Source organism: Pan paniscus, chromosome 15 (assembly GCF_029289425.2).
Source record: "Pan paniscus chromosome 15, NHGRI_mPanPan1-v2.0_pri, whole genome shotgun sequence".
NCBI classification, from domain to species: Eukaryota; Metazoa; Chordata; class Mammalia; order Primates; family Hominidae; genus Pan; species Pan paniscus.
In genome coordinates this window covers 59,409,624-59,429,650 of record NC_073264.2, presented here as the reverse complement: position 1 = coordinate 59,429,650, position 20,027 = coordinate 59,409,624, and the positions used below count along the sequence as shown (strand labels likewise).

Here is a 20,027-nt window from a genome sequence, read left to right as displayed (position 1 = left end):
ACTCTTGACCTCAGGTGATCCGCCCACCTCGCCCCCCTAAAGTGCTGGGATCACAGGTGAGAGCCACTGCATCCGGCCACTTAGTTTTTAAAATTTAACAACTATCAGTAGCCACAACTAAGCTTCCTAAAAATATGTAGTTCAGAATAATAGCACCACTGTGAACCAACACTAAATTCTAGTAAGTCCAAGAAGAATCAAAGAGGTTTGAAAAAAGTACTTACACACAGCAAATTGGTACTACTAATAGAAGGTACAGGGTAAGACAGAGAAATTTTTAACCAAAGCATAGTTCTTCACAACACTGAGCATCAACTGGATGTGAATGATTTTCACCCAAAGCAACAAATCAAGTAAACTAAAAGTAAACCTAAATGGTCATTCTTTTATTTCTACAAGAAAACCACAAAATAATTATACCACTTAAACCAAGAAATAAGTATAAAAACCAACAATGCTATAGATTGGATGTTATCCACAGGATTGTGCAGTTTGAAAGTACTGACAGATTTGGAAATGTTACTTAATGCTATTCTCATCAACATAATGACAGCAACTATTTAAGTACTACTTTAAGGTTTTAACTTACAAGTATTATGACACTTGTTGCTTATCACTATTAATACAATAAAGTTATCTAAAGCCAGTATAAGCTTATGCATGGAATGTTAAGAATGCATTCATGCATTCATATTAGGAGCATCTATATTTTTCTTAAAAGCTGTTTTCTTTTTTTTTTTTTGAGACCAAATCTCACTCTGTCGCCCAGGCTGGAGTGCAGTGGCATGATCTGGGCTCACTGCAACCTCCGCCTCCCAGGTTCAAGCGATTCTCCTGCCTCAGCCTCCGGAGTAGCTGGGATTACAGGCATGCACCACTAATACCAGGCTAATTTGTGTATTTTCAGTAGAGACGGGGTTTCACCATGTTGGCCAGGCTGGTCTCGAACTTCTGACCTCAAGTGATCCACCCGCCTCAGCTTTCCAAAATGCTAGGATTACAGGCATGAGCCACCGTGCCCGACCTTGAAAGCTGTTAATATGAGCACCCACACTGTATCAAAAATCAAAAACTAAGTTAACAATCACCTATTCTTGAATCTACCATGGTCAGGATTTTTTAAATCTGTAAATTGTCTGGCAACATCTACATTACCCTTGTATAAAATATGTAGCAATACAGTAACGATCGCAACTATGCAATTTTAATTGTAATTATAGAAAAAGTGATCACAATCATGTGATCTAACTTTCTTGAAGAGAAACATCAAAGTAACCTAAAATAGAAGTACATTTTTGGATGAAATAGACAAAAGTGGCCAACTTACTGTAAGAGATAATTATTTTTGTTACCTACAGGGCATTCTTAGAATTTTAGTCAGCTATATCCAGTAAACTGACAGGAAATAATATATATTTCTCCACCAACACAATGATTCAGTGTATCCACAAAACACAAATACATGCAACCTCCAAATCAAATCTGTGTTAAATTACTTAATTACTTACCCACGGTATACCAACTAGCATCTGTCAACTTGCTGATAATAGCTTCCTGAAAAGATCCATCAGATGTCCTTGTTTCAACAATAGCTCCAACCTAAAATGTGAAATCCCAATTTCCTTACCAAATTTAAACAAATAAACCAAATTACTCCCACCAACTATATAATCTAGCTAAGAAAAATAAACACCATACTTATGATAATTCTATCTTACACTGTCTGAGATCTTTATCATTCATAGTACTTATCTATTTATTATGCAATTTGAGCTACAAAACACTTTGACAAAAGTTAGGTAGCTATTATTACCCCTACTTTACACACTGAAAATTGCCTTCAGAAAGAGAAAATAATATGCAGAGTCCAGCATGACAGCCCAGTCTCTTAAATCTTACTTTAGAGCTTTTCCACTATATCACATTGCCTTCAAGAAAATTAAATCGAAGAACTGTAAAATTATAAGACAACCAAAATAGCATCCATTTTCTTTCACAGAAATAGTGAATATTGGATTCAGCATTTGTATTTAAGGTACCTTTTAGATAAAGGTTCACCTGGAGAGATAGGGATGGACCAGTTGACCTTCTTTCAGTTTCCAGACCTTTGTATATCAGATATTAACCAAAGTGGTACTCTGATATAACAGATTTATTACATAAACAAATGGCCAGAAATGCATGGAAAACATAATCTAGGTATTCATTAAATTGAATTAGGAAGTGAACATAGTTTACTTGGTAAATTAGAACCACCAAAGATTGATGGTTATGATACTCAACTTAGAAGGCTAAACATCACCTCAGATACAGCAACAATGTGAAAAACAAAGCCAGGTATCCAGTTCAAGAATTCAAAACAGAAAGGTAGGTGAAAAACTTAACAGGTTTATATATATTAAATTACCCTTCTAGAAGATGTTTAGTATTCTAAAACAGAATACAGCCATTGCAATATCACAATTTATACTATATTTAAACCCTTCATATGTATTGTTTTCTGATTAACGTTCTCATAAAATGTTAAGTCTATGTAGAAATGTAAATTCAGTAAATATGGTATAAATCTATGATTATTTCAGATTTTAAACCGTACAACATACATACTCTTAAAGGACCCTTTACTTGGTCATCTTGTACCAATTGTGTGGTATTATCCTGTTTCAGGAGTACCTGAAAAACATTTTGCACAATAATTTGCATATTACTTTTAAAACAAATACATTTATAGTAACACTATAACAATAATGTCTTTAATTTATGCTTTCTTAGCACCATGTGGTGACCCCTGCTAATGTAATACTTATTACATTCTCTTATTAACTGTGAGCTCCTTGAGGGCTGAGTCTTCCCTTCATTGCTATATCCCCAACAGTTAGCAAGTGTCAATGCATATTATCAGCACTTAATAACTGTTTACTAAATGAACTATATAATAATCTTTAATGATTACTGTAAAAAAAAACTGCCTTTATTGCTTTTTATCAAGTCACAAAAGGTTCTGATTGCCACCAAGTACACAAAGAAAAACAACAGTATCAAACTGTATTGCCTATATGAAAGGTAAACAAATTAAAATCAGAACTCTGATCCTTTATAAAGTGAAGCTAAGCAATAATCATAATATGTACTGATACAAACAAGTGCTCCCTTCTACTACACATCTAAAGACATAAAGTAACCATCCATAACAGATGGCTTGTTACTATGGTCCAAATAATAGATGGTCCAAATAAATTCAAAATCTAGGTAATGTATGGTAAGACCTCCTAAAACAATCATTGTATTAATTTTAAGTAAATAAGAGCCACAATACCAAATTTGAATTGTTAAAGAATCCCAAATAAATATAGAGTAATCAAATCCTATATAGCTGACATGATAAAAACACTGTATGAAACAAAAAGAAATGAATGTCAATTGACATCCTAATACTTGAAGGTTCATCAAGAAAACTGAAACATAAATTTTATAATAATCATAGATACATCTATTTAACCTACAAATCACACTCCTCTAGTCGATGTTTCTCAAACTTTTTTTTTTTCTTAGGCAGGGTCTCAACCTTCGCTTCCCCAGCTCAAGCAATTCTCGTGCCTCAGCCTCCCAAGTAGCTGGGATTACAGGTGTGCACCACCATGTCTGGCTAATTTTTTGTATTTTTACTAGAGACAGGGTTTCAACATTTTGGCCAGGTGGGTCTCAAACTTCTAGCCTCAAGTTATCTGCCCACTCTGGCTTCCCAAAGTGCTGGGATTAATGACCCACCGTGCCCAGCCTGATTCTTAAACTTTTAACATGCATCAGAAATATTTAAAGGGCTTATTAAAACACAATTACTGGATCTTACCCCCCAGAGTTTCTGATGAAGTAGATCTGGGGTGGGGAAAATTTGCATTTGGAACAAGTTCCCAAGTAAGGCTGATGCTGCTGGTCTGGAGCGACCCTTTAGGAATCACTGCTCTAGTTCACTGATTCATTCAACAAATTTTGAGTGTCCACTATGTATCAGGCACTACTCTATGTGTTGGGCATAGAACAAGTCAGACGTTTCCTCCTTTTATGGTGCTTAATTCTGGTAGGAAAACATCAGATATATAAGTGAATAAAGCAAACTGCAATACAGCATGATCCAATACCAATGACAATAATTTTATGACTGGCACAGTAAAAAAAATCTAGAAGACCACATCAAATCTCTTTGGAGTCGTATCAAGGAGGACTTTCACAGTGTTCTATACCGCAGCAGGATGACTGCAGTTAACAACGCTATATTACATTGTTTCAAATGGCTAAGAGGAGGATACTGAATATTCCCAACACAAAGAAATGAAAAATGTTTGAGATGACAGATATGCAAATTATCTTGATTTAATCACCATACATTATATGTATCAAAACATGACTATGTAGCCCATGAATACGTAAAATTATTATTCATCAACTTAAATAAAATTTTTTAAGGAGGACTTCATGAACTATATGATATACCTCTATAATGTTAAAAATGTTTATAATAAGCATAGGAGGTATCTAAGTATAAAGTAACAAAGACTATTAAAAATATATTCATATAAGAAAATAACTGGCAGGAACCACCAAAAAAAAAAGTTATTTTAGAGTAAAAGCATCTTAAAAAAAAATTTTTTTTTTGAGACAGTGTCTTGCCCTGTCATCCGGCCTGGAGTGCAGTGGCACAATCACAGCTCACTGCAGCCTTGACCTCCTAGGCTCAAGCAATTCTCCCACCTCTGCCTCCAGAGTAGCTGGGACCACAGGTGCCTGCCACCACACCTGGCTAATATTTTTTATCTTTTTTTCTGGACAGACAAGGTCTCACTATGTTGCCCAGGCTGGTCTTGAATTCCTTGCTCAAGCAATCCCCCCACTCAGGCTTCCCAAGTGCTGGGACTGCAGGTGTGAGCCACTTCACACAGCCAAAAATATACATATATATTTTTAGTCTCCCTCTGTCACCCAGGCTGGAGTGCAGTGGTGTGATTTTGGCTCACTGCAATCTCCACCTCCTGGGTTCAAGCGATTCTCCTGCCTCAGCCTCCCGAGTAGCTGGGACTACAGGTGTGCACCACCATGCCAGGTTAATTTTTTTATTTTTTGGAGATGGAGTCTCGCTCTGTTACCCAGGCTGGAGTGCAATGGCATGATCTTGGCTCACTGCAACCTCCGCCTCCCGGGTTCAAGCAATTCTCCTGCCTCAGCCTCCTGAGCAGCTGGGATTACAGGTGCCTGCCACCACACTCAGCTAATTTTTGTATTTTTAGTAGAGACAGGATTTCACCATGTTGGTCAGGCTGGTCTCGAACTCCTGACCTCAGGTGATCCACCCACCTCAGCCTCCCAAAGTGCTGGGATTACAGGCGTGAGTCACCGCGCCCGGTCTAATTTTTGTAATTTTAGTAGAAACAGGGTTTCACCATGTTGGCCAGGCTTCTCTTGAACTCCTGGCCTCAAGTGATCTGCCCACTTCGGCCTCCCAAAGTGCTGGGATTACAGGCATGAGACACTACGCCCAGTCACAAAATAAACTTTTTAAATGCTTTTTTACACTGTCTTGAAAACATAATTCCTGTTGTATTTGTATTATCCTAAACACTAAAATTGTCTCTACCTGAACATTAAATGAGGGGAGAAAATAGATTACAGTCCAAGTATGCTACCACAAATAGTTAAGAGCCAAATGACAGGAAATATCATGAGCATGGTATTTTGATGGTAGCATTTTTGAATAATTTCTCCTTTTGAGTTTTTTATTTTTTGATTTTTGATGTGCTTTTCCTTTAAGTTTGGTATATAAAGGGTTTTCATATAATGACTCAATAAAATGCTGATTTGCAGTCTCTCTCTCCCCAAATTTCTTCAATCTAGAGTTAATAAACCTATTGCATAAAAACAAATATTACCTTAACTTTCACCAGCCTTTTCACAGTCTTAATCTTTGCCTCACAGAAGGCACCTCGGTACTTGGCACTGACATCGGTTCCCACTGTCAGGTAGGCAGGCTCATCTGCCGCCTGGTGAAAGGAACATAAAACTGTGAATGTCATTACTATGCCTCCCTATTCCAACCTCAAGTCTCATTAAAAGGTTGTGTTTGAAGCATTAAGAATATTAAAATGACTTGCTTATTAATATCATTGAAAAATTGAAAAATACCCTAAATACTTGATTAGCAACCTTTCATTTTATAGACTGATGTCCTGATATGATAAAATGTTTTAAAGTTGTAATTCAAAATTATCAGTGAGTAAATATAATGTTTTTTCTCCAGATACAAAATTTTTCAAAAATTCTACTATTATATAAGCAGAAAGATAAGAAAAAAGCAGAAAAAATATTTCATATTACACATATCATAAAACTAAGTTATTCATTTATAGCTTCCTGAAATTTTTCAAATTAAAAGAAATATTGCTAATATTAACACTAACAATACATAATTGTTTATTGACATAGCCACATAAAGGTAACATCTTTTCATAAGGAAAGTATCATTTGGAAAATTCATCTGCTAAAAGCTGCACTTGAAAGGTTTTAAGTCTGAATTCAGCTGATGAATGCAGATATGAACTGATGGCTCCAGACTTGTAGGCATACCTAGTTTACCACACTAATCTTCTTAGTATAAAAAAATAAGCGTTACTAAGAAACATCTACTTTCAGCAAATGGACACGACCAGAATGATACATAGAAAGATGTAAGAAATGTCACTCTACCACTTATTTTAATTTTTACAGTAACAGGATGATTGCTATCTCAATCTGTCATTTTACCTTTTTTTTTTTTTTTCGGAAGTTAAAGTGTATCCATACAAGTTCAACTTAACATTGTTAAGTGCAAAGTTAACAGTGTACACTTTGGAGATACGTTTTTAAGTAGAAAATGATTTTTTGTTTTCTAATAAGTTTAACCAAGTAATATTAAAGAAGGTTAAATATGTCATTTACTTCGACAAAATAGAAAACCACGAGAAAGTTTGGGAAAATGCTATATTTCAGAGCTTAATATACTGAAACAGTAAATAAGACAGGAATTGGGTACCTTTTAAAGTAAGTGCATTTCCAAAAAATACAAATTGAATAGGAATGCTTTTGGCAAATAAAAATCTGACCTGAAACATTCAATGGCCACAGCATTCAAGAACGCTATATGAGATCCTTTCCCTTTAACCATCCACATACTGATATTTGCAGTCATCCTCAGTAGAATATGTATCTTTTTAGTATATGTTTTAAAATACTTATTGGAAAGATTTAACTAAAACTATTATTATACTTCAACTTCAAATATTTTAGCCACATAAGTTCATTTTACACACAGAAGAAATGATACCTTCATTACTTAATCCACGTATTCTTTCTTTTAGAAAATCGCATTGGCACACGGGAAGAAAAAAATTTACAAAAAAATCCCCCAAAGAACCAAAGCAGGACAAAAGCTTTACTTCTGCAAAGGTTGCTGCCAACACAGGAAATGTTTAAAAATACTATCCGAATGGACAACAATTGAAAGGCTGCACCAGCCTTTCCAAAGTACTGCTACAGAGAGGGCCTAAACTCCGCATTTAGACACACAGATCATTTTTCACCCATTCAACACATCCTCCTATGCCGAAACTGCTGATCAGTAGGAACATCAATTTTGAGTAGCAAAACAAATGACATTCCACGGCACTAGCCTTAGGATTGGCAGCGTCCAGGGCGCGAGGATCGGGGCAGCGTTGACTCCACTTACCTTCATTTTTGTTGGTGATCTGTGGGGTTCCAGCTCAGCGAGCTATCTTCGCAGTCGCTAGAACTATGGGGAGGGGGAAAGACAGGAACAGACAGAATCAGTCAACTGCGGGGAGCGACCAAGGGAAAGAAAGTAAACAAACGCCAGCGGGGAGGGGCAGAATCCTCACCAGCCAAGGGACAAGATCCCTTACGAGGGCAGCCAGGACGCAGGAGCTGAGGGGGCAGCGAGAACCCCACGAGCGCCAAAGGGCAGCCCGTTCCGCCCCGGAGCTCGCCAGCGGCCCACCGCGCCCCCGCCTCGCTGGCCACTTTGACCCGGAATGCTCAACTCGGAGCTCCAGGACAGATAGCTCCGGAAAAGGCCAGAGCTCCGTTCGGGCTTCCCCAGGTCCCCCGCGGAGACGACCGCCGAGCCTCCGCTCCGCGGTCCCCCGGATACCCCGACTTCGGCCCGCGCCCCGCCTCCGCCGCTCGGCCCCCTCGGCCCGCCCCGGGCCCGCGGTGGCGGCAGCGGAGTGTCACGGCGCCATTGCTCTCCTTCCTTCGCTCTGCACCATGTCAGAAAGGAGAAGCGCTCCTTCACCCAAAGGGGCAGGGGCCGCGGCCTTCAGCCGGGAGCCGCCAGAGCCCCGGGGGACCCGCGTGGGGGAGGGGGCGGGGGGCGGAGGGGAGGAGGAGGGGAGGTGGCCCGGACAGGGTGTGGGAGGGGAGGGGAGCCGCACCGCAGCAGCCGCTGCCTCTTCCCAGCGCCCGCCTCAACTTTTTGTACAGCCCAGAGAGGTATCAGCTCGTAGCCCCTCGAGTCCTGCCACGGACTCCGCAGAGGTGGACGCGCCGCGGAGTTGGGGGACGGCTCCCCCAAGCAGCCCGCTCTTCACCGCGCGGAAGCAAACTTAGCGGCGCGGCCAGCCCCACAGCCATTTTCCCGGGAACCCGAGGAAGCGGACGAGGAGGCGGCTGCAACTGCGGCGGCGGTTCCTGCAGTTGCTGCCGCTGGTCAATGGCTGGCCCCTTCCCTTGCGCTCGCCGTGCCACTTGCCTAGCATCCCTCTCCCCACCTCCAAAGCTTCCAACTGCACCGGGACCCCGGGCAGCAGCAGCTGCTCCTACTGCCACTTCGTCCATTCAGTATCCCCGGATTCCCCTCTCCCCACCTACCAACTGCGGGTGAAGTGCGCGCTGTCAGCTCCAGAGTCCTCCTCCCCTCTGACCTCCGTGGGCCCCCGTCCGGGCAGCACCACTCCCAGCCGCGGCAGCAGTTCCTGCGCCGGGTTCCCCACTCGCCCCGATTTACTGCCACAATCCACCAAATAACAAGCTGTTGAGCAGACTCGCTTCTACACGAACTCCTATTGGCTGCTCATGACGCCGAAGAGCTTCGGATAGGACCTCGCTACCTGCCGTCCTCATTGGATGTAGCTGTGAAACTTCATGGATTGGTGAGAAAAACAGCAGGTAGGACATCTTCCACTTATGATTGGCTTTTTCCGAAGACCAACTTTATTGGAGAGTTGGTTATTGAGTAAGCAAGTCCTGAGAAATGATTGGTAGAGACGACTCCGGATGTGCTTGACTGGGCACTGATTGGTGAATTGAGGGGTCAGGAAGAGCAGTTCGACACGAGGATTGGCGGCGGAGTGTCCCATGGAAACGGAACCCAGAATTGCAGCCAGGGGCTTGCACGGGGGCGGGGCAGGGTCTTTCCAAGGCGCCTGCGCTAAACCAGCTTGTCGGCGCCATTTTGTCTCGGCAGCGGTGGCCGTAGCTCCATCGCATTTTATGTTTCTGGCGAGAAGGGAACGGAGTTTTCATCAGGTAGATTGGTTTTTGTGCGGCCGTCCTCCACCGTTTCCTCCAGGACAGCACCTAGTCGTGGCCGGAGGAGTCTCAGAGCTGTCAGAAAGGTCAGTTGGAGGCTATGGTTGTCCGATTGACTGGGGGGATGGCGCAGCCCTAGCGGCACCGGCACCGGAAGTGAAGGGGCCGCAGGCAGCCATGGTAAACTTCTCCCTGCGGCGGGGTGGGGAGAAGGGGCGGGATGAATGGGGGCGAGGCTTCCTCTCCCGCCGAGATAAAGAGGTGGAGGAGAGGCAAACGTCTTTCTTGGAGGTTCTCTTTCGGGCTTTCGAGAATGTGAGAGATTTTCTGGGTTCTGTCCCACTGCAATCTTTCCTGTCTTTGGAAGTGCATTTCGGGGACTTGCCATGTTCTCCACCTGATTGGCACCAGCTGTGGGAGCCTTCTTAGTTAAGACATGGAAGAAGTGGTTCTTAGAAACATCCTGCATGGGTAGAGGTTTCCGCGTGCTCCTCACGGGATAAAGCTATGAGGAAACTGGAGAAAGCGCTGGCTTTCTGGATGCTGAGGAATTTACTTGCCAGCGCAGACGCTTCTTCTGTGACCTTAGACAAGCGTCTGTGTCACTCTGCACGAGGCTTATGCTACTTTTTGAAAGCAAACAGTGGTTTTGCAGGGACTGAAAACATCTTAGATAGAAGGACGTCCCCGATAAGATAGACGTTGATCTTTTTCTGTTAACATCTTATATTCTGTTAAACGAAACACACATTTTTAAATAGTGGAATTGGAGTATAAATTGACTAGTTTTATAGAATGGAATAATTTTTAAAATGTGACATATCGTCAGTAATCCACGTGGACTAAATTTTCTCAGTAAGAAAACAGCCGAGCAGAATCAGTTTTTTATTCGTAACAGTAATTTTGCTCAAAAGTATTCATAAAAACGTGAAATGCATGTTGGCATTTCTAGTGAGTGACCTAGTCACACTGGATAGATCCTAATAGTTACCCTCAATACCTCTGTTTTAAACCCTACTGCTATATTGGTGGGGCCCGTGACTAGAAAATGATTGTGTGACTTAACAATTACTGGGTTTTTTGGCAGTTGTGCTGAAGAAAACAGAACATCTCAGTGATTACTGAGGTGAGTCATAAAGTCTAAAAATCCTTAGAATTGCGGGGGACTACCTGGAAAAACTTTCTGTGGATTAGTAAAGGAATACCAGAATGGGAGGAAGGGTAGTTAAAAGATGTTTTGTTTGGTCAGATTCAAATGAGTCTGTATAATTAGCTTTCTGGTGTAATATTTTAGAATGAAATCCCAAAATTAGGACCTCCTTATGGACTTGCTTACCCATTTACGTGGTTCTCATTTCTGGACTTTGATATACCTAATGTTTTTGTTATAAAACATTATGCGTATTTTTGTGATTTCCTCCCCCCCACCCGCCTATTTAAAAAGTTCTTATATAGAAAAGATCTTGTAAATGGGAGTGTTTAGGAGTGAGACTTTTTTTTTTTTTTTTTGAGACAGAGTCTCTCTCTGTCATCGAGGCTGGAGTGCAGTAGCGCAATCTCGTAGGAGTGAAGCAGTTTTTTAAAAGACCTTATAAAACAATATATTACTGAATTTTCTAGGGGATAAGCATCCATAATTCCACGATCAAAGTTTAAACTGTTATTATTGAATCCAAATAATGCATGGACATTTGGAAATTATTAAAAAGCCCAAAGAAGAATACAAAAATAAATGTCTTCCCTCCTCCAAAAGGTAGTTACAGTTTACACTATAGTCATATATTATACAAAAGGCTTTGTCTTTTTTGTTGGTTTTGTTTTACAAAATATTCTAGTGTTGTTCATTTTATTACCGTCTATTCTTTATAGAAAACATTGGGAATATTGGAAATATTTTATCGTAAAGCATCTTTTATGTCTTCATAGTGTTTTGTGGGATAAATATACCATAATTTATGTAACGTGTTTATTTTTCTATAATGGCAGTAATATGTCAATGAATATCCTTGTACATGTTTTGCAAAATATTGTGTCTAAGAAGGTCGTTGCAAAAGTAATCGTGGTTTTTGCATTATTGGAATTTGCCATTTGATGTTGGACTACGTTGTTAAATAAATGTGGTTATGTTATACATCATTTTAATGGGCATTTCTCGCTTTGTTCTTTTGGTAATGACTTACTACTCTCTGTTTATTTCATGTTTATTTTATTTTATTTTTGAGACAGAGTCACGCTCTGTCGCCAGGCTGAAGTCAGTGGCACCATCTCGGCTCACTACAACCTCTGCCTCCCAGGTTCAAGCAATTCTTCTGCCTCAGCCTCCCGAGTAGCTGGGACTACAGGCGCGTGCCACCACACCAGCTAATTTTTTGTATTTTTAATAGAGAAGGGGCTTCACCATGTTAGCCATGATGGTCTCGATCTCCTGACCTCATGATCTGCCTGCCTCGGCCTCGTAAAGTGGTGGGATTACAGGCATGAGCCACGTGCCCAGCCTTCATGTGTATTTTAGACAATGAAAATGATGTTAGACAAAAAAGCAAATTCGAGCAGTTTTCCTTTTTGAGTTAAAAATGGGTTGTAAAACAACAGAGACACCATATCAGCAATGCATATGGTTCAGGAACTGTTAACTTACAGTGCAGTGGTGATTCAAGAAGTTTTTTGTTGTTGTTGTTGTTTGAGATGGAATCTTGCTCTTTCAGGCTAGAGTGCAGTGGCATGATCTTGGCTCACTGCAACCTCTGCCTCCTGGGTTCAAGCCATTCTGCCTCAGCCTCCCCAGTAGCTGGGATTACAGGCACGCACCACCATGCTCAGCTAATTTTTGTATTTTTAGTAGAGACGGAGTTTCACCATCTTGGCCCAGGCTGGTCTCGAACTCCTGACCTCGTGATCCGCCCACCTTGGCCTCCCAAAGTGCTGGGATTACAGGCTTGAGCCACTGTGCCTGGCAGGTTCAAGAAATTTTGCAAAGGGGAGGAGAGTCTTGAAAATCAGGAGCGTAGTGGCTGGTCGCCAGAAGTTGATAACTACCAGTTAAGAGCAATCAGCAAAGCTGATCCTCTTAAGGCTACTTGAGATGTTGCCGAAGAACTCAATGTGGACCATTCTACAGTCCTTCAGCATTTGAAGCAAATTAAAAAGTGAAAAAGCTCGATAAGTGGGTGCCTCATGAACTGACCAAAAAAAAAAATCATTGTTTTGAAGTGTCCTTATCCCTTATTTTTTGCAACAACAAACCATTTCTTGGTCAGATTGTGATGTGCGAGAAAAAGTGGATTTTATACAACAACTGGTGATGGCCAGCTCAGTAGATGGACTGAGAAGATTCTCCAAAGCACTTCCCAAAGCCAAACTTGCACCAAAAAAAGGTCATGGTCACTGTTTCGTGGTCTGCTGCTGGTCTGATCCACTATAGCATTCTGAATCCTGGCGAAACCATTACATCTGAGAAGTATGGTCAGCAAATCGATGAGATGCACCAAAAACTGCAACGCTTGCAGTCAGCATTGGTCAACAGAAAGAGGCCCAATTCTTCACAATGCCCTTCCGCATATTGCACAACCAATGCTTCAAAAGTTGAACAAATTGGGCTGTGACATTTTGCCTCATCCGCCATATTCACCTGACCTCTCTCCAACTGACTACCACTTCAAGCATTGCGACACCTTTTTGCAGGGAAAACACTTCCACAACTAGCAGGATGCAGAAAATGCTTTCCAAGAGTTCGTCGAATCCTAAAGCATGGATTTCTACACTACAGGAATAAACAACTTAAAAATGTGTTGATTGTAATGGTTTCTATTTTGATTAATAAAGATGTGTTTGAGCCTAGTTATAATGATATAAAATTCATGGTCTGAAACCGCAGTTATTTTTGCATGAACGTAAATGATGAATTTTAGATGCTGAAATTTCTGGGCATCTAAATCTTCTTTCACATCCCTGATTATTTTTGGAATAAACTCCCAGAAGTGGAAATATAAGGCTGAAGGCCTGGTGTCTTGGCTGAAGCCTGTAATCCCAGCACTTCGGGAGACCGAGGTTAGCAGATGGCTTGAGCCCAGGAGTTTGGGACAACATGGTGAAACCTCATCTCTACAAACAGTGCAAGAAATCAGCCAGCGTGGTGGCATGCACCTGTGTTCCCCACTAATCAATAGGCTGAGGTGGGATGATCACCTGAGTCCAGGAGATCAAGGCTCCAGTGAACCATGATTGTGCCACTGAACTCCAGCCTGGGTGACAGTGAGACTTCATCTCAAATACATAGGTGTGTGTGTGTGTATGTGTGTGTATATATATATACACGTGTATATATATATGAATAGATTACGTATTTAAGGCTAGGGATGCTTGTGTAGTCCATCAGAAAGCTTTTTTTTCTTAACTGCACTTACATTTGTTGTCCTTTTTATTATTGCCCCGCCCCCCAAAAAAATTTCTGGTCTTTCTTTAGCTTTATTTCTGAGCATTTTATCTTGGACCTCTCTTTCTTCAAGTAGAAATAATCGGCTGGGCGTGGTGGCTCATGCCTGTAATCTCAGCACTTTGGGAGGCCGAGGCGGGTGGATCACCTGAGGTCGAGAGTTCAAGACCAGCCTGACCAACATGGAGAAACCCCGTCGCTACTAAAAATACAGAATTAGCCGGGCGTGGTGGCGCATTCCTGTAATTCCAGCTAATTGGGAGGCTGAGGCAGGAGAATCGCTTAAACCTGGAAGATGGAGGTTGCGGTAAGCTGAGATCGTGGAATTGCACTTCACCCTAGGCAATGTGAGCAAAACTGTCTCAAAAAAAAAAAAAATAATTGCAGTCTTTAAGTTACACATACCATAAAATATATGAGAATTTTTCTTGGACCCTAGGAGTGATTTTTTTTTCCACTTTTTTTTTTTTTTTTTTCACTTCAGGTGAGCATTTGTACAGTGAAACATTTTGCTACACAAAAGTGATGTTTAGGAATACTAACAAATTATTTTCAAGGTTAGTTGTGTTTAACTACTTTGTGTTTCCCTGTAGTCTTCTCTAAAGTTTCCCCTTCTTGTGTGTATTCATTCTCTCAGTGCTTTTGTAGCCTGATAAGACCCCCTGTACGTGTACCTCTTTGCATTTGTTTGACTCTTCCCAAATTTGAAACTCTGTTCCCAGAAAGCAGCAACTGTTTTATTTAATCACTGTTAGGTTCCCCCACCTGATAGGTGCTCTGTTGCAGATACTTCTTCTAAATCTGTATGCACATTTGTATACAAAATGTGAAATAAGCCAACTTAACATCTTTCGTTTTCTTAGGTTTTTTGTTGTTGTTGTTGTTGTTCGGGTTTGTTTTGTTTTTGAGACAGGATCTTACTCTGTCATCCAGGCTGGAATGCAATGGCATGATCATAGCTCATTGCAGCCTCAAACTCATGCCTCCTGAACGGTTGGGACTACAGGTGTGTGCCATCAGGCCCCGCTAAAACTTTTTTTTTTTTTTTTTTGGTAGAGATGGGGTTTTGTTAGTTGCCCAGGCTTGTTTTTTCAACATAACAATAATTCTTTCTTGAAAATTAATGTTTCACAGATGCTGTCTTAACCTTAAAATTTTAAAATATTCCAGATATTTAGCTTAATACCAAATTGATTTGTAATTGCTAATAAAATGTAGATTTAGAGGACCATTAAGAATGTGTCATGCTCGCTTTGGCAGCTCGAGCACCTACTAAAATTGGAACCATACGGAGATTAGCATGGCCTCTGTGCAAGGATGACATAAGAAGCATTCCATTTAAAAATTAAAAAAGTAAAGAATGTATCGGAGTGTTAGTTTCTTCAGACCTCTTTTTATTCTCCAATCCCTTTTTAAGTATTTTATAATATCTTAATGGTAACTATAGATGAATATTAGTAATTACCAGGCAATGTTTTGGGTATAAATGAATGAAATTATGAGGTAATTGTATTTTTGTAACCTATTAGTTAAATGAGCCCAAACTAATAGGAATCATAATTATCAGCTTTTTAATGTTTCTGTGACATAAGGCTATATTGAAGAATGTTTTATTTCTTTGATAAGAGTTTGAACGATAATACATAATTATCTTCCCAATGTGGTATTTTAGATGGAAATCTCAAAGTTAGCACATTCTTACAGATTTGTGTGCCCATTCGTGTGGTTTCCAGTTTTAAGGACTTGATATTTTTATCACAGAACACCATGAACATGTGTGTGATTTTTTTTTTTAACCAGTCTTATCAATGAGAGTGTTTAGGAAGGAAGCAAATTTGTGTGTGTGTTTTTTTTTTTTTTTGCATCAACAGTCTGTATTCTGAATGTCTGAGCTATCACATACTCAAAATTTTTAAAAAGTCTTTTGTCTTTTAGAATAAGACTGATTTTATGGGAAAATTAAGCAAATGCTCCAGTTTGAGAAACCTGGATCTGCGATCTGTTTGTGGTAAGTAATTTTACTTAGTTACTCTTAGGTAATCAAGACTGGTCATGTTGCTCATGTGTGTGTGTGTGTATCTGTGTATCTTTTGAAAAATGATAACCGGGCATGGTGGCTAAAACGCCTGAAATCCCAGCATTTTGGGAGGCAGAGGTGGGTGGATCACCTAATGTCAGGAGTTCGAGACCAGCCTGACCAACAAGGTGAAACCCCGTCTGTACTAAAAATACAAAATTAGCTGGGCGTGGTAACACATACTTGTAACCCCAGCTACCTGGGAGGCTGAGGCAGGAGAATCACTTGAACCCGGGAGGCGGAGGTTACAGTGAGCTTAGATCGCACCACTGCACTCTAGCCTGGGCAGCAAGAGTGAGACTCCGTCTCAAAAAAAAAAAAAAAACATAGAATTTGTTCAACTGTGCAATTGTTTCTGTACACGAGTATATATTGAGAAGTGGAAATGATTGCTGTGTTGAATGTAGCAGCTTTCCTAAAGATTTAGTTATTTTATGGAAAGTTAAATAATTTACTTATTTGTAACCAAAGCAGACTTTGCAATTTCTATATTGTCTTTTGTCCTATTCAATTTTTATTTATTTATTTATTTTTTGAGACGGGGTCTCGCTCTGTCCCCCAGGCTGGAGTGCAGTGGCATGATCTTGGCTCACCGCAACGTCCGCCTCCCAGGTTCAAGCGATTCTCCTGCCTCAGCCTCCTGGGTAGCTGGGACTACAGGTGCATGCCACCACGCCCGGCTAATTTTTGTGCTTTTAATAGAGATGGGTTTCACCATATTGGCCTGGCTGCTCTCGAACTCCTGACGTCGTGATTCACCCGCCTCGTCTCCCAAAGTGCTGGGATTACAGGGATGAGCCACTGCGCCCGGCACCATGTCAGATTTATCTGCTGATTTTATGGCCACATGGAGTCATAGATAATGGTTCGTATAATTCAAACTGGAATGACAGTGTATTTTAGGATTCAGATTGAAGCAAATATGAGTTACATAATGGCTTTCCTACAAGGATCTATGCTCCAGAAGCTTAAGGTCAATAAAAGGGAGAATGTAATTACACATGTGGAAAGTTAATCTAAGTAGTTATTTCAAAAGATTTAAGCAATCTATATAACCTTATTTATAGACTTAAATGGCTCCTGATAATAGATTTGTCAAAGTTCTGTATACAATCAGATCTAGTGGTTCTTTTAAAAGAGACAAATTGCTTTAGAAAGCAGAGCAGAAAGAAATTTATAATGGTTATTAAAGGCTTTTCAAGGATAGTGAGATATAATGTGTAAAATTAGAAGGAGAGAAGACATTCTAATTGGATGAAAGGTTGTGAGCAAGAATACAAGGAAATATGTATTTGGGACAGAGGGTAAACCAGCTCAGAAAGGATGATTGGCTGAAGATTATGTAGGGAAAATTGTGTGGCCAACCTACCCCTGTTTCTAGGGTTAGCTGCACATCAGAGTCCAATGGGGTATTACAGGGTTCTAGAGGGTCTTGGAAGATTGGGTGTAAGCAGAAATTGACCGTTATTTTTGTCTTGTCTTATTTCAAGTTTTACAAATTATAATGGAACTAAACAAAATAAAATGCAGCCATGCATGGTGGCTCACACCTGTAATCCCAGCACTTTGGAAGGCCAAGGTGGGCAGATGGCTTGAGGCCAGGAGTTCGAGACCAGCCTGGCCAACATGGTGAAACCTCATTTCTACTAAAACTACAAAATTTAGCCTGGCGTGGTGGCACGTGACTGTAATCCTAGCTACTCGGGAGGCTGAGGCAGGAGAACCTGGGAGGTGGAGGTTGCAGTGAGCCAGGATTGCACCACTGCACTCCAGCCTGGGCAACAGAGTGAGACTGTCTCAAAAGAAAAAAGAAATCACTTTTAATGCCACTCTAAGAGATTTTAAAAATTTCCTTCCTCCTTGTCTGTATGTATTTTCTTTAGTCTTAGGGTAGTTTTTGGTTTTCTTTGCTCCTTTAACATTGTAACAAGCATTCAGTGTAACGGACAGTCTCTATAATGATTTTAATGTCTGAAAATATTCCATCAAGCTTTTTTATCCTTTTCATTTTTTCTATCGCATGACTATGTAAGTTTCATAGTCCTTCAGTATTGTGCTTCAGGTATCTTCTGCATGCATACAGTATTTTCTCTTTTGGACTGTTCTTTTAGGAGTACATTTAAAGAGTCATTGTATGAACATTTTTATGACTCCTGAAACATTGCTGTGTTGTTTTTCAAGCTGGTTATAATTTACACTATCACCCTCCCTGTGAGTTTAGCTAGTGGCATTAAATAGTCTATAATTTTCATTTTTACTAATTTAATAGGTGCAAAATACATTGAGCTCTTTTTTTCTTTGTAGTGTTTTTGTTGTGAATTAGTGAAATGGGACCTTGTTCTGTGATTTCACTTACTGATTCTTTTACAGGTTGTCTATTCACATTTCTAATTATGTATTAGAATCTTGATGTTTTATTTCTTAATTGATTGAGTTTATTATAGTGGTAACTTGCTGCACATATTTTTCCATACAGATTTCCCTTTTAATTTTAGTTACTTCTGCTGAGAGTTTTTGAATAGGCACAGAAAGGCATGGCATAAACAAAATACAGTGTTGGAAAATTGTTTAGAAACAATGCCCATTGTAACTGAAGAAATGACACAGGAATTGGAAGTAGGGAGACAAGATACTGTTGAAGTGGTATCAGCATGAGATGAAACTAGAGTAGGAACTGGAGAGAGAAAGGAATAGATGAGCAAGGAATTGTTTTGGTGGGGGGAGGAAAACTTGACAGCATTTGATCTCTGATTATAGAGGTAAAGAAGAAAGAAAATGAAACATACTCAAGATTTAAGAAAGAGGGAACGAGCAGTACCATTCACTGATTTGGCAAGTCAAGAAAAGCCACTGGTTGGTAAAGATGATGAAATCTGTTTTAAACATGCTAGTTAGAGCTTGAAATGTCCAGTAAGCATTTATTCTTCGTTTTGTCAAAATCTTTGTGGGTTCCCTAATTGGGACAAGGCATTGTCCCAAACCTTACATTGTTTCTACATTGTGACTTTTAATTCCATTCTATTAGACTTAAGTGTAACTGATACTTTAGTTCAACTTGAATTAAGAAAAAATAAGTTCAGGAAAACCAGATGCTTCTCAAACTAAGGAGAGATTTGTTTTTCATTATTGAAAAAAATATAGTTTTGTGAGAACATAAATTTTCTTGCACCAAAATAAACTCATACTAACTTGTTATAACATGTCTGAACAGGATCTAGTTTGAGGCACTAAGAAGGATAGGACATCAGTTTGCAAAGAGCCCCTATCAAGGCAAAATCAATTCTGCAAAATTGTAGCAAGGACAAACATCAAATTGATGGTGAAAGTTGTGATGTGGAAGAATGGTGAAATCATTGATACTTTACAAAAAGTTTATGGGGACAATGCCCCAAAGAAATCAGTAGCAGTTTACAAATGCATAACTAGTTTAAGACGAAGCAAAGTTTTAGATGAAGCCTGCAGCAGCAGACCAGTCACATCGATTTGCAAGGGAAAAGTTAATCTTGTTTATGCCAACATCTCAATTGGTTCAGCTTACACAATTTTGATGGAAAATTAAATTTGAGCAAACTTTCCACTCAATGGATGCCACAACTGTACACCCAGATCAGCTGAAGACAAGAGCAAAGCTTTCAATGGAAATTTAAACAAGTGTGATCAAGACCCTAAAGGATTTCTTTGAAAAATTGTAACAAGAGATAGAACATGGCTTTACTAGTACACTTTTGAAGACAAAGCACAGTCAAAGCAATGGCTACCAAGAGGTGGAAGTGGTCCAGTCAAAGCAAAAGTAGGCTGGTCAAGAGCAAAGGTCAAGGCAAAACAGGTTTTTGGAATGCTCAAATCGTTTTGCTTGTTGACTTTCTGGAGGGCCAAAGAACGATAACATCTGCTTATGAGAGTATTTTGTTGAAAAAAATTAGCCAAAGCTTTAGCAGAAAAACG

General features: G+C 40.1%; 1 protein-coding gene and 1 pseudogene across 5 annotated transcripts in view; one reads left to right on the top strand and one right to left on the bottom strand.

Moving 5' to 3' along the window:
* The window catches only part of ARID4A (AT-rich interaction domain 4A), a 75,372-nt gene extending 66,121 nt beyond the window's left edge, over nt 1–9,251 (bottom strand). For 4 of the 5 annotated variants that reach the window (XM_008957013.5, XM_034937623.3, XM_003831659.6 and 1 more), the window contains exons 1-5: nt 8,914–9,251; nt 7,754–7,816; nt 5,922–6,032; nt 2,608–2,673; nt 1,509–1,599 (exon numbers count right to left, since the gene is read on the bottom strand). In XM_008957013.5, coding sequence (XP_008955261.1) covers nt 1,509–1,599; nt 2,608–2,673; nt 5,922–6,032; nt 7,754–7,759 — 274 coding nt within the window. In that variant the 5' untranslated portion in view covers nt 7,760–7,816; nt 8,914–9,251. Of the gene's footprint in view, nt 1–1,508; nt 1,600–2,607; nt 2,674–5,921; nt 6,033–7,753; nt 7,817–7,922; nt 8,223–8,913 lie in introns of those variants that run through there. The other variant, XM_034937622.3, reaches the window with a different exon arrangement.
* A 6,000-nt stretch (nt 9,252–15,251) lies between these two features.
* LOC112437028 (U6 spliceosomal RNA) lies at nt 15,252–15,349 on the top strand (annotated as a pseudogene).
* The last annotated feature ends 4,678 nt before the right edge of the window (nt 15,350–20,027 follow it).